General features: G+C 38.7%; 1 protein-coding gene across 1 annotated transcript in view; it reads left to right on the top strand.

Moving 5' to 3' along the window:
* The window catches only part of LOC130910364 (rab GDP dissociation inhibitor alpha), a 48379-nt gene extending 37389 nt beyond the window's left edge, over nt 1-10990 (top strand). Inside the window, exon 11 of the mRNA XM_057827586.1 lies at nt 4119-10990. Coding sequence (XP_057683569.1) covers nt 4119-4271 — 153 coding nt within the window. The 3' untranslated portion in view covers nt 4272-10990. The remainder of the gene's footprint in view (nt 1-4118) is intronic.
* Nucleotides 10991-13938: the final 2948 nt, after the last annotated feature.

Genomic DNA, 13938 nt, shown 5'->3' on the forward strand with positions numbered 1-13938 from the left:
AAACAGTAAATGCGTTCCAGTCACTTTCCATTTGTCCTCTGGGTGGCGCTAGCGTTAGCATGTTTAATCCGATATAGCAGGAATGTCCAAACTACGGTCTACGCAGTAAATAATAAATACAGTACATTATTGAATATGGTCCGCACAGGAAGCTTGAGTTCAGCCTACGTTGTTGCACTTCTCAGTTTTAACACTAGATGGAGCTATTCACTTAAACAGTGCCTCTCCTTTAGCTCGGGTGTCAAAACCTGACAACTTTAAAATCCATGTAGAAACAGTAGAATTTTATTACAGGTAGTCCCCGTGTTACGATGTACCCGACTTCGGTGATTTCCACTTTACGGCGATGAGGTCTTGTCTGCCATTTTGTCTGTCGTTTTGGTTTTTCATTTTTGGTCACTAAACAGTACCTTCTTGTACCTGACAGTATCTTATTTTGTACTTTATTTTTTTAATATGATGTGTTCTCAACCTTACTAAATGTGAAGTTCAGCTTGACAGACAGCAAACAAGGCAATTGTGCTTTTTGAAGCTTTTTACTTCCTTCACTTTGACCATTTGTAAAGCTGTAACACGAATATGTTTTAAACACCACGCATTTTAACAATTATACACTTGACACAAAACAATGGCATACTGCACGTAGCAGATCACTTTTGCTCATTAATATTCATGACGTTAGCAACTGTTGCTAGGTGGGTCGAGCTCGCGTTTGTCCCTCATGCTAAATGCATGTAAATAGTGTAAGAATGAGATGTTTACTGAACTACACCTAACAATTCTGTCCGAAAATGATGTCTCTGGTGCCAAATTCACTGGTAAAGAAGTGGAAGAATATACAGATGTTCAGATATAGAGATGGCTTGAGTGCCGAGGGCTGAAAAAGAGCCGACCTGATCCACAGGTAGCTTTTTTTATCGACACCTTTTTCTAGTGTGCATTGCCTTACGCCACTGACAATGACATTCTCCTGTTTCAACATTCTATCCTTTACCAACATATGCCCTTTCTTTCTCATATATTATATCCTCTTGTTGTCTTACATCTCTGACTGTTCTTGGGGGTAATTTACATTGCTATTTTTGAGTAGCGGTCGCAAATGCTACTCATTTTTTAATTTATAACAAATCTTCTATAATTTCTTTACACTTCCCAAATACTAAAGTTGTAACAACTGTGGGAGTCAGATACCATTTTAATTTTTTTCAGGTGATTCGATGTCAGACAGAAGCAGCACGGCAAAACGCCACGCTAAAAAATATCGAAATGGCTTACGTCTTCGGGCAGGCACTGCATCAGAATTGTCGATCTGTAGGACCATGGCCCCCAACAAAATGTTTACTGCATATGAAGGTGCAGGGCTGTCAACAGACTTGCAGGAGCCCGGGGACAAGAGACCATTATAGGGCCCCCACACCCTGCCACAGGCTTGTCACGTCAACATACGCAGTACTTTTAACGCTTTGCAAGCAATGACAGTGTAAATTTTCAAATTATTTAATTTGAGACGGACAGTTGAATTTTGTATTGTATTGAGTATTGTGATGTGACACAATATAAACAATTTCCATCTATTGTCCCATGTAGGCTACAATGCAATACAACTGGGAGTGCTATGTCTGCCTGAAAAGCAACAAAACAGTATAACTAAACATCCTGTGCCTGCCCCCTCCACATCTCTGGGGTTATCAAGCCCTCAAACAGTGATGCGCCTAGATTTTTTCGACTGCAAAAAAAAAAAGTTTTTAATTGTACATCGAGTAGAACATAATATTTAATCATTCAATGATTTAAATAAAAAAGAAATATGTGAATGTAAAGTTAAAATCAATTAAGGGTCATTCAGGGGCCCCTATGGTCCTGAGGCCCGGGAGAACATACCCGGTTGCCCCCTTCCTGTCGTCAGGCTTGTGAAGGTGAATGGCTTCACCTTGCTAGCGTTAAACTGGTCTTTTGGACGTCCGCACAAGTTGATCCATTGTTCACATTATTTCCTCTGAGTTTTTGGCTTCAGGAAACGTATGAAGAAAACTTCCTTCTTATGTCATAATGGCTAGAATCGTATCTACAAGTTCCATAGCAGCAGTGTTTACTCGGCATGTTCTTTTTTGAAAGATTACCGGTAGAAAACAAGCAGTACTAACATGGGTTGTATGCGAGGGCGCTTCTATGGTGACCCACTTCCGGTTTACGGTGGTGATGTCACGGTCTAAAAATAGCATTCGCGCGATACGCTATTGGTGTTGTCCATCTAGTCTGAACAATATGTAAATTTAGTAGATTCAATTAGTCTGATTTTCGCACTATAAGGCGCACCTGATTATAAGCTGCCACCCACCTAACGTGACAGGAAAACGGCATTTGTTCACAGATAAGCCGCACTGGACTATAAGCCACAGCTGTCCTCACTGTATAATGGGATATTTACACAAAAAGATAATAACTGGTAACACTTCATTAGATAGCAGCATCATACGACGGTCAGAAGACCAAATGAACCACCGTGAAGCTTTGAACCAATTGGCTGCAAAGTTTCATTGCTTCAAGAAGCTTCATTTGGCCATCACTGCGCCCTTGGGGGAGACATTGAATCTTTTATGCCACCAGCTGTCAACACTGTTGTTGTCCAACATGCCTCCTAGCATGCAATGCAGCGCTACAGATGTAAATAACAATCAAAATACGTTCTTAAATGTTCTGTACTTATTATTTTTCAATTACTGTTCCTGTTGTTTAATTAATTGCTAGTTATGGTATTTGGTAACACTTTATTTGACAGTGGTGCCATAAGACTGTCATTAGACAATTAGACATAATTATGACATGACACTGTCATGAGCATTAAGAAATGCTTATAACAGTTACCATTTAGTTTTATTAGGCAAATTATCTCACTTTGAATGGATGTAAAAGATCCAAGCTGGACATAAATGGAGTTGGTAACATAAATTTGCTGGATGACACTTAATGACATCTGTCATAAGCATTCAGTAATGCCCATGATAGTCTCATGTCCTAACTATGACGGTCTTATGACTGACCGCTGTCAAATAAAGTGTTACCAAATACCATAAAACGCAAATAATGAAACTGGAACAGTAAATGAATAAATAATTAGCACAGAACATGAATTTTAATTGCTACTTACATCTGTAGTGCTGCAATGCATGCTAGAAGGCATGTGTTGCAAATTAACCCAAATAAATCAACAAATAAGCCACACTGGACTATAAGCCGCAGGATTTAAAATAAACTAAAAAAGTAGCGGCTTATAGTCCGGAAATTACGGTAGTCTAATTTGCCTAACAAAAGTCCGCTAGCTTAGATGCTATGAATGCTAACATATTTACAATTCTCATGGTAAATTGCTCACACGTAACTTCACAGAGTGTAGCTATAAACTTAATTAGAAATATGACTTTTTTTCTTGTCATATTTTGACTTCATTCTCTTAGTCCTATATTTTTCTTTCTTTCTTTGCATTAGTAATGTACAATATTACAATATACTGTTGTCAGGGAAACGCGGGAAGGCAGGTGGTGTGGATCCAATAGCAGGGAAACAAAAAGCAGCAATCAGGTGGCGATGAACTGAAAAAACGTTTTAATAATAACTAACCAAAAGCGCAAAGTACAACCAAAAGGACTGGTGATCAAAAAGGCAATGTTCAAATCAAAACTTACTTAAACGGAGGGACTGGTACACGAGGGCTTGGACAGGACTTGAAAGTGACGTTGACGTAGACAATGATGCAACAAGGAGTGAAAAGAAATTGGGAGCTTATATACACACACACACACACAGACAAGGAGTAACGACACAACGAGGAACAGGTGAGCACAGGAGGATGCAGGTTGGAGGATACACTTGGAGGCACAACAGGTGAAATCAATGGGCAATCACAGGGACAAGTCACACTAGGAGAAAACCAACACAAAAACCTAACAACTGTATGTTATCATGTTAAATGAAAGTGGAAAAATTTCAAGTTGACTTCCATTTTTCTGAAAGCAGCCATCAGAGAAAGAAGTTTGGACATCCCTGCAATATCCTGTTTTCCCGCGATGACCTGATTCTCGCATCGTTTGTATCATTCCTGCTCTTCTTTTTCTCGTCAGATCTTCGCCTCCAGCTCCTACGACGCCACCACTCACTTCGAGACCACCTGCAACGATATCAAGGACATCTACAAGCGTATGACCGGCAGCGACTTTGACTTTGAGAACATGAAGCGCAAACAAAACGACGTGTTCGGGGAGGACGAACAGTGAGAGACGTGCGCCCGCCCGGCCGCCACGTACACAAACATGCACGCGCTACAGTCACCGAAAAACAGGACCGATACGATCTTTCATTCGTTTGTAGAAACTATAATCCTGTCTTAACTATTGTCACTAGAGCCGCTTTTTAAGCATTTGCTTCCTTCTCAACTATCTTTTGGCTCACGCCGGCTAACATCTTAGCTTAGAATCTTCCGGAAGGCTCACGTACACGCGTGTTAGACACGTGCGGTAGTATTTTACCCGGGGCCCAACATCGTGCATATCGTGTAAATGGCTTCCGTGTGCTAACTTTGCCATGCCAACTTTTAGTGGCTCTTTGTCACTCCCCTGTGAAAAAAAAACAAAATGCTAGCTGTATGCTAGCAAGCACTTGTGCTGGTTTTGTTGCATTTTTTTGTGCTGTGTGTTCAATTTCCTGGCTCCTCACATCTTCGACGGAAAACGGACAGGCGCGTAAGACACGACGTTCTGTGGTCGGCAGTCAATTTTGTTAACAGCTCGCGTCAGTGGGCATTTTGCATGTTATCTCCATTGCTGTCAAGTTGTATTACAAACTAACATTGGATATAATATTCAAATTAAAAACCTGACCGGAATAAAAATGCTTCATGTACACGCACCTGTCGGAATATTCCGAGATTCTATTCCGAACGAGTAGGATGGTTTACAACGATTTATAATCCAAGGGCGCGCGTGAAAACACATGGCTACGTTTACATGGACAAAATGTCTTTGATCCGATCAGTGTTCGGGTTAAAATTATGATCGGACGCACTTTAGCGCAGTGTTGTTTTTGGTACCCCTTTTAATTTTTGTCTTTTGGACAAAAGTCCTTATGTGTTTTAGTCAAATTTTAGTCATTTTTAAATGTTTTATAACAAAAAAATAATTGACGCTCTTTAATGACTACTCAAGCTCATAGCAAACACGGAGCGCTAAAAGACGAGCTAACTTCGGCAGCCATTGCTTGCTAGCTATTTCATCTCACTGTTTGTAAGTTCTATTGTTCTTTTGTTTCATATACATGAGTATTGTTGTGTGTATATTTCTTTTGTGTACATTTATAGTCAAACGTACAGGTAGCACCATGGTTACGACGTACTGGATTCACGCGATTTCGACTTTATGACGCCGTAGTCTCGTCCGCCATTTTGTCTCCAGTCGTTCTTTGTTTCTTCAGTCGCATAAACAGTACCTTTTTGTACCTCACGGAATCTTATTTTTTTACTTTACTTTATTAATATGACGTGTTCTGTCCTCACTAAACGTAAAGTTATTCAGCATGACAGCAAACAAGGGAATTGTTCTTTTTCAAGCCATTTACTTCCCTCACGTTTCTAAAGCTGGAACACACATATGTACACTTATGTGAGAAACGGCACGCATTTTAACAATAAAACACTGGACGCAAAACAATTGGTGTTCAAATCTAGCCTGATCAATACCTAAATTTAGTAGATTCAATTAGCCTAATTTACCTAACAAAAGTTCGCTAGCTTAAATGCTACGAATGCTAACGTATTTATAATTCTCATAGCAAATCACTGACACGTAACTCCACAAACTGTAGCTGTAAACTTAATTACAAGTGCATACACAAACATATATTAGCTGAGACAACGTACAGCTTGATTTTGGCCAAACCAAAGCGCAGCTGTTCTTTATCCATGTCAGATGAGAGTCTTAGTCATAAGGCGACAGTCCAGGCAGACCCAGCGCTACCACCAGAGGGCAACGTATCCTCCATTATTAAACAAAATAAAACACTGTTGGACTTTTTGGATAGTTATTTTGGGGTACTTAAAGGGTTAATTCCGACTTACGCGGCAATTCGGTTTATGTCGCTAGCGTAGGAACGGAACTTGTTCGTAACCCGGGGACTACCTCGCTATTACAGCACGTATTATCTTTTGGTTTATGCATAATTTTTCATAATATGAATCGAAAAAAAGCTTATGGAAACGTTTCATAAAATAAATTTTTCGTGTACCGGAGCTTTCGTATCTCAAGGTATCACTGTATACTGGAAATAGTCATAGAAGAAGAAGCCTTGGCGACATCCGTGTCAACAAAGCATCCCTACGTCCATTTTTACTCGAAACATTAGCGTTATTTTGCGTATCATTCCCGGTCTTTCAGCAAATGCAACATCTTTCAATATCTCCTGTAACGCGTTCGTCTCGTATACAATTTTTTCGCCCGCTGATTCTTTCACTTGCGTTGCTCCTCCTAGCTTCCTGAAATACCACAAATGCTATGTTAACTTGCATAGCAAAAATCTGCTAGCTTAAATGCTATTAAATGCTTTTTTTTTTTTTTTTTTTTACAATGCTCTTAACAAATCATCCAAACACATATTCCGACAAAACAAAAACTGCTAAATATACCTCTGAAATAAAGTACAAATGCTTAAACGATCATATTAGCTCAAACAAAAACTTACTTAATCCTTATGTTGGTTTTAACAGGGAGCAGCTGGATCCAGCCCATGTTAGATGACTTATGTCATATTCACTGTTGCCACTAAAGGCAGTGTATCCACCCGAATCAATAAAACTAATGCAAACACTTTCAAAACAAACCATTACGACGCCACTCGAATTAAATGAACCACTCGAGTTAACCGATCAATCGTTGCAGCACTAGTCAAGAATGTTAGTCTCGAGATTTCGTTTTCATTTGCGACGATTATAAAATCGACAGAATATTCCGAATGGGGTGTCACCATGAAGTATTTTTATTCCGATGAGGCTTTTAATCCGAATAAATGTGTCGCCACTCCTCCAAAAATTTCGCAAGAAACCGACAAATATGTTGGTTTGCGATATTAAAAGATTTTACAATTGTAGAAAAATGTTAAAAACACACGAAATAACGCTAATGTTTAAAGTAGACATTGACAGAGCGATGTTTCGTTGATGTTTTGTTGAAATCGCTACAGCTTCTTCTACTACTATTTCCGGTCGATTTGGTCAATCTGCGCATGTCAAAATAATTTGTTATGAGCCATGAAAACCGATCGTAATTTTAAATTCGAATGCTGGGAATTTTGTCCATGCAAAACGTAAAACATCGGCTGATACACAAAGCGCCAATTTGAAGAAGGCTTTGACTATTTATGTATGTCCTTTGTCATTTCAATATCATCAGTATTTGCTTCCAAACATTGTGATTACTCATCATTAGGCTCATAAACAATCTGGCTTTCGGTGATTCCGTGTTTTATTGTCGCAATGTCACGATGATATTTTCAGGTATTTCGCTTATTGACTGCCATTGACATCAAATTTGTTTGAACTGGAAGTGAATGATTATGTATTAGTGCCACTGACGGCAATACTGGTCCTTCTCAAAAAATTAGCATATTGTGATCAAGTACATTATTTTTCTGTAATGTACAGATAAACATTAGACTTTGATATATTTTAGATTCATTACACACAACTGAAGTAGTTCAAGCCTTTTATTGTTTTAATATTGATGATTTTGGCAAAAAAGTCAAGAAAAAACAAAAAATGGTGGATCACTAAAAGGTACTCTAAAGAAGCTACTGACCTAATAATCTGAATCAACGAATTAACTCAAAACCCATGCGAAAGATTCCTGAGACTTTTAAAAACTCCCAGCCTGGTTCATTACTCAAAACCGCAACCATGGACAAGACTGCCGACCTGACTGCTATCCAGAAGGCCATCGTTGACACCGTCAAGCAAGAGGCTAAGACAAAGAAAGAAATTTCTGAGCGACTAGGCTGTTCCCAGAGTGCTGTACTAAGGCAGTACTCAGTAGAATGGAAAAAGTGTTGCAGGAAACGCTGCACAACCAGAAGAGGTGACCGCACCCTGAGAAAGATTGTGGAGAAGGGCTGATTCCAGACCTGCAGAAACAGTGGACTGAGTCTGGAGTAAAAACATCCAGAGCCACCGTGCACAGGCGTGAGCTGAAAGAGGGCTACAGGTGCCGCATTCCCCAGGTCAAGCTACTTTTGAACCTGAAACAGCGGCAGAAGCGCCTGACCTGGGCAGCACTGGACTGTTGCTCAGTGGTCCAAAGTGCTTTTTTCAGATGAAAGCAAATTTTGCATGTCATTCAGAAATCAAGGTGCCAGAGTTTGGAGGAAGACTGGGGAGAAGGAAATGCCAAAATGCCTGAAGTCCAGTGTCAAGTACCCACAGTCAGTGATGCTCTGGGGTGCTGGTGTTGGTCTACTGATTTTGATCAAGGGCAGGGTCAATGCAGCTAGCTATCAGGAGATTTTGGAGCACTTCATGCTTCCATCTGCTGAAAAGCTTCATGGAGATGAAGATTTCATTTTTCAGCACCACTTGGCACCTGCTCACAGTGCCAAAACCACTGGTAAATAGTTTACTGACCATGGCATTACTGTGCCCAATTGGCCTGCCAACTCTCCTGACCTGAACCCCATAGAGACTCCCGACCAAGTATTGAGTGCATAGCTGATAAATAAAGGTTGACTTTTTTTGTTTTAAAAAAACACTTTTTTGTTTGGTCGGATGAAATATGCAAATTCTTTTAGACAAGGATTTTTGGGTTTTCTTGACTTTTTTTTGCCCAAATCATCAATATTAAAACAATAAAAGGCTTCAACTACTTCAGTTGTGTGTAATGAATCTAAAATATATGAAAGTAATGTTTATCAGTACATTACACAAAATAATGAACTTTATCACAATAGGCTTTTTTTTTTTGAGAAGGACTAGTAGATGGCCAATCCGTTTTGACTGCCGGTCTTGATCATGAATGGTCAAAATGGACTGGATGTACAGTATATGGCCATCAGTGACAGCCAACGAGTTAGCTAGGCCATAATTACAATTGGGTAGTCTGCCTTTTCGGGATTGGTTTCGACTGTAGGCATCGGATGTGATTGGTGGTGGCTTGACAAAGAAGCTTAAAAGCATGAATTTGTCCCTAGTCTGACCAAGCAAAACAGGTTTAGTCATGGTTAAATCCTCCTGCCGAATGTATTAATTGTCACTGTCATGTAAAGTACCGTATTTTCCGGACTAGAGGATGAACAGTTAATGACCTGATTTCAAATGGAAATGACCCCGAAATGCCTCCAAATCAAGAGGAAGTCACCTAATATCAACAGGAAGTGACCCCGAAATGCCCCCAAATCAAGAGGAAGTGAACCGATATCAAGAGGAAGTGACCCCGAAATTCCTCCAAATTAAAAGGAAGTGACCTAATATCAAGAGGAAGAGACACTAAATGCCCCCAAATCAACAAGAAATGACACTAAATGCCCCCAAATCAACAGGAAGTGACCCTGAAATGCCCCCCAACTCAACAGGAAGTGACCAGATATCAACAGGAAGTGACCCTGACATACCCCCAACTCAACAGGAAGTGACCCCAAAAGGCTCCCAAATCAACAGAAAGTGAACCGATATCAACAGGAAGTGAATCCGAAATGCTCCCAAATCAACAGGAAGTGACCCTGAAGTGCCTCCAAATCAAGAGGAAGTGACCGAATGTCAAAAGGAAGTGACCCAAAATTGCCACCAAATCAAGAGGAAGTTACCTGATATCAACAGGAAGTGACCCAAAATTGCTCCCAAATAAATAGGAAGTGACTGGATATCAACAGGAATAGACCTCGAAATGCCCCCAAATCAACAGGAAGTGACCCGATATCAATAGAAAGTGACCCCGAAATGCCTCCAAATCAAGAGGAAGTGACCCGAAATTGGACCCCATATCAATAGGAAGTGACCCGTTATCAACAGGAAGTGACCCTAATCGCCCCCAAATAAACAGGAAGTTACCGTGAAATGCCCCCAAATCAAGAGGAAGTGACCCTGATATGCCCCCAAATCAACAGGAAGTGACTGATATCAACAGGAAGTGCCCCTCAAAGGCCCCCAAATCAACAGGAAGTGACCTAATATCAACAGGGAGTGACCCCGAAATGCCTCAGAATCAACAGGAAGTTACCCAATCGCTAACCATCAGAGCAAAACTACCATCTCAATTTTCCCAGCCATTTTCTATTGTTAATTTAGTTTCTATTAACCTTAAATTAATTTATAAATGAATACAAAATAGATTTAATACAAGAAAACATAATAATGATTCACCATTTTAACATAAATGTTAATTTTTTATTTTTATTTTTTTTGTCACCGGCGCTATTAAAGGTTAAAGGTCAAACGTTTCAACTTTTAAACAGCTGTCCTTGAAAAGGTGAAAGATGTTCAATAATAATGTTATTTTGCTTGTTGCGATCCACACACACACACAAATATAGCTCAATGCTAAGTTCTGTTTTCCTTTGTACCATGCTTAATTTAGGAGCAAAAACAGTTTCACATTCGACGTCGTTTGACTTAACAACATTGTGATCGTGTGTGTGGGAGTATGTGTGTGTTGATCTGAAAATAACTGTAGTCTTTCCTCATGAATATAATGAGTGGCCTCCCTCACCCTGCCTTCCTCAACATATAGTGCTTTAACATTTTGTTTTTTCTATTTATTGAAAACACACATGTGGTTGTACTCTTTTCATTCTGATTTTGTTCGGGGCCTTGGAAAGCCACTTTTGCCCATTTCCCTTTCAATCGACCGACATGGAATTCAACTGTCCTGTTATGTGACCGATGCCGAAGTCTTGTGTCGCAAATACGATGAATTCAACTATGAGTGAAAGGATAGAAAAATAAACCAAAAAAAAGCACATGAAATCTGGGAAAACAGTCTGCCGTTCTTTTCCGAGCCGAAACCGAGGACAGGTGTAGACCGTCAGTCTTTACGGACGTGATGAAAATTCCACGCTCAAAACTATTTGCTGATAATAGCTAAAAATAAGAATTCATAATGTATTGATGGGACATGGACAAAGAGCTTTTTTCATTGGAAATTCTTGTGAATAAATGCTTAAATTCCTGAATTCTTTGCAGATATGGATTCTTGGTTAAAAGCAAAAAAAAAAAAAAAAAAAGTGCCGTTAGCATTATTTTACGTGAATATGTCGAAGTACAATGCTAGTCTGTCAGTCAATGTGGCGGCCGCCATATGTAAAAAGCTTTTCCGGTGAAAATTCTTGTGAATAAATGCCTAAATCCCTGAATTCTGTATACAAATGGACATAAAAAAAGTCTCAATTCTTTGGTTAAAAGCACACAAAAAAAACGTGCAGTTAGCATTTATTTTACGTAAATATTGCGAACTATGATGCTTGTCAGTAAGCAAATTAGCTGCCACCATATGCAAACAAAGAGCTTTTTCCATTGGAAATTCTTGTGAATAAATGCTTAAATCCCTGAATTCTATATAGATAAGGATATAAAACAGTCTCTAGTCTTGGTTAAAAGCAAAAAACAGGCTGTTTGCATTGATTTTACATAAATATTGCAAACTACGACACTTGTCAGTAGGCAGTTTAGCGGCCGCCATATGTAAACAAAAAGCTTTTTCCGTTGAAAATTCTTGTGAATAAATGCTTAAAGCCCCGAAGTCTTTATAGATATTGACATAAAACAGTCTCGATTCTTGGCTACAGGGTAAAAAAAAAAAAAAAAAACGTGCAGTTAGCATTTATTTCACGTAAATATGTCAAAGTACAATGTTAGTCTGTCCATGAATGTAGCTAGCGGGCATTTAGCATTTATTTTACATAATATGTCAAATGTGCTGCTAGTTAGGTCACTGTGGCGGCCCCCTTAGTACGACAAAGAGCTTTTTCTGTTGAAAATTCTTGTGAATAAATGCTTAAATCCCTGAATACTGTATACATATGGACGTAAAACAGTGTCAATTCTTTGGTTAAAAACAAAAAAAAAACATGCAGTTAGTATTTACTTTACGTAAATATTGCGAACTATGATGCCAGTCAGTAAGCAAATTAGCTGCCTCCATATGCAGACAAAGAGCTTTTTCCATTGGAAATTCTTGTGAACACGTTTAAATCCCTGAATCCTTTATAGATATGGACGTAAAACAGTCTCGATTCTTGGTTAAAAGCAAAAAAAAAAAAAAAAAAAAAAAGTGCAGTTAGCATTATTTTACGTAAATATGTCGAAGTACAATGCTAGTCTGTCAGTCAATGTGGCGGGCGCCATATGTAAACAGGGCTTTTCTGGTGAAAATTCTTGTGAATGAATGCCTAAATCCCTGAATTCAGTATACATATGGACGTTAAAAAAGTCTCAATTCTTTGGTTAAAAGCAAAAAAAAAAGTGCAGTTAGCATTTATTTTACGTAAATATTGCGAACTATGATGCTAGTCATTAAGCAAATTAGCTGCCGCCATATGCAAACAAAGAGCTTTTTCCATTGGAAATTCTTGTGAACACATGTTTAAATCCCTGAATTCTTTATAGGTATGGATGTAAAACAGTCTTGATTCTTGGTTAAAAGCAACAACAACAAAAAATGGGCAGTTAGCATTTATTTTACGTAAATATGTCGAAGTACGATGCTAGTCTGTCAGTCAGTGTGGTGGCCGCCATATGTAAACAGAGCTTTTCCGGTGAAAATTCTTGTGAATGAATGCCTAAATCCCTGAATTTAGTATAGATATGGACGTTTAAAAAGTCTCAATTCTTTGGTTAAAAGCAAAAAAAAAAAGTGCAGTTAGCATTTATTTTACGTAAATATTGCGAACGATGATGCTAGTCAGCAAATTAGCTGCCGCTATATGCAAACAAAGAGCTTTTTCCATTGGAAATTCTTGTGAATAAATGCTTAAATCCCTGGATTCTTGATAGATATGGACGTAAAACAATCTCGATTCTTGGTTGAAAGCAAAAAAAAAACGTGCAGTTACCATTTATTTTATTTACTCAATGTGGCGGCCGCCATATGTAAACAGAGCTTTTCCGGTGAAAATTCATGTGGAAAAAAAGGCCTAAATCCCTGAATTCTGTATACATATGGACATTAAAAAAGCCCCAATTCTTTGGTTAAAAGCAAAAAAAAAAACGTGCAGTTAGCATTTATTTTACGTAAAAATTAGGAACTATGATGCTAGTCAGTAAGCAAATTAGCTGCCGCCATATGCAAACAGCTTATTTCATTGGATATTCTTGTGAATACATGCTTAATTCCTTGAATTCTTTATAGATATAGACATAAAACAGTCTCAATTCTTGGTTAAAAGCAAAAAAAAGTGCAATTAGCATTTATTTTTTACGTAAATATGTCGAATTACGATGCTAGTCTGTCAGTCAATGTGGCGGCCGCCATATGTACACGCTTTTCCGGTGCAATTCTTGTGAATAAATGCTTAAATCCCTGAATTCTGTATACATATAAGGGTAAAACAATCTCAATTCTTTGATTAAAAGCAAAAAAAAAAAAAAAAAACTGCAGTTAGCATTTATTTTACGTGAATTTTGCGAGCTATGATGCTAGGCAGTATGGAATCAGCGGCCGCCATATCATAGACCCCAAAAAAAGAGGTCTTCTTTTAGACAGATGGATGGTGCAACAAGACAATGATCCAAAATACAGAAATAAAATCAACTTCAGAATGGTTTCAGAAGAACAAAACAGGTTAGGTGGCCAAGTGAAAGTCCAGACTTGAACCCCATTGAGATGCTGAGGCATGACCTAAAGACAGCGATTTATGCCAGACATCTCAGGAATCTGACAGAACTAGAGCAGTATTGTAGAGAAGAATGGGCCAAGA

Source organism: Corythoichthys intestinalis, chromosome 2 (genome assembly GCF_030265065.1).
Source record: "Corythoichthys intestinalis isolate RoL2023-P3 chromosome 2, ASM3026506v1, whole genome shotgun sequence".
NCBI classification, from domain to species: domain Eukaryota; kingdom Metazoa; phylum Chordata; class Actinopteri; order Syngnathiformes; family Syngnathidae; genus Corythoichthys; species Corythoichthys intestinalis.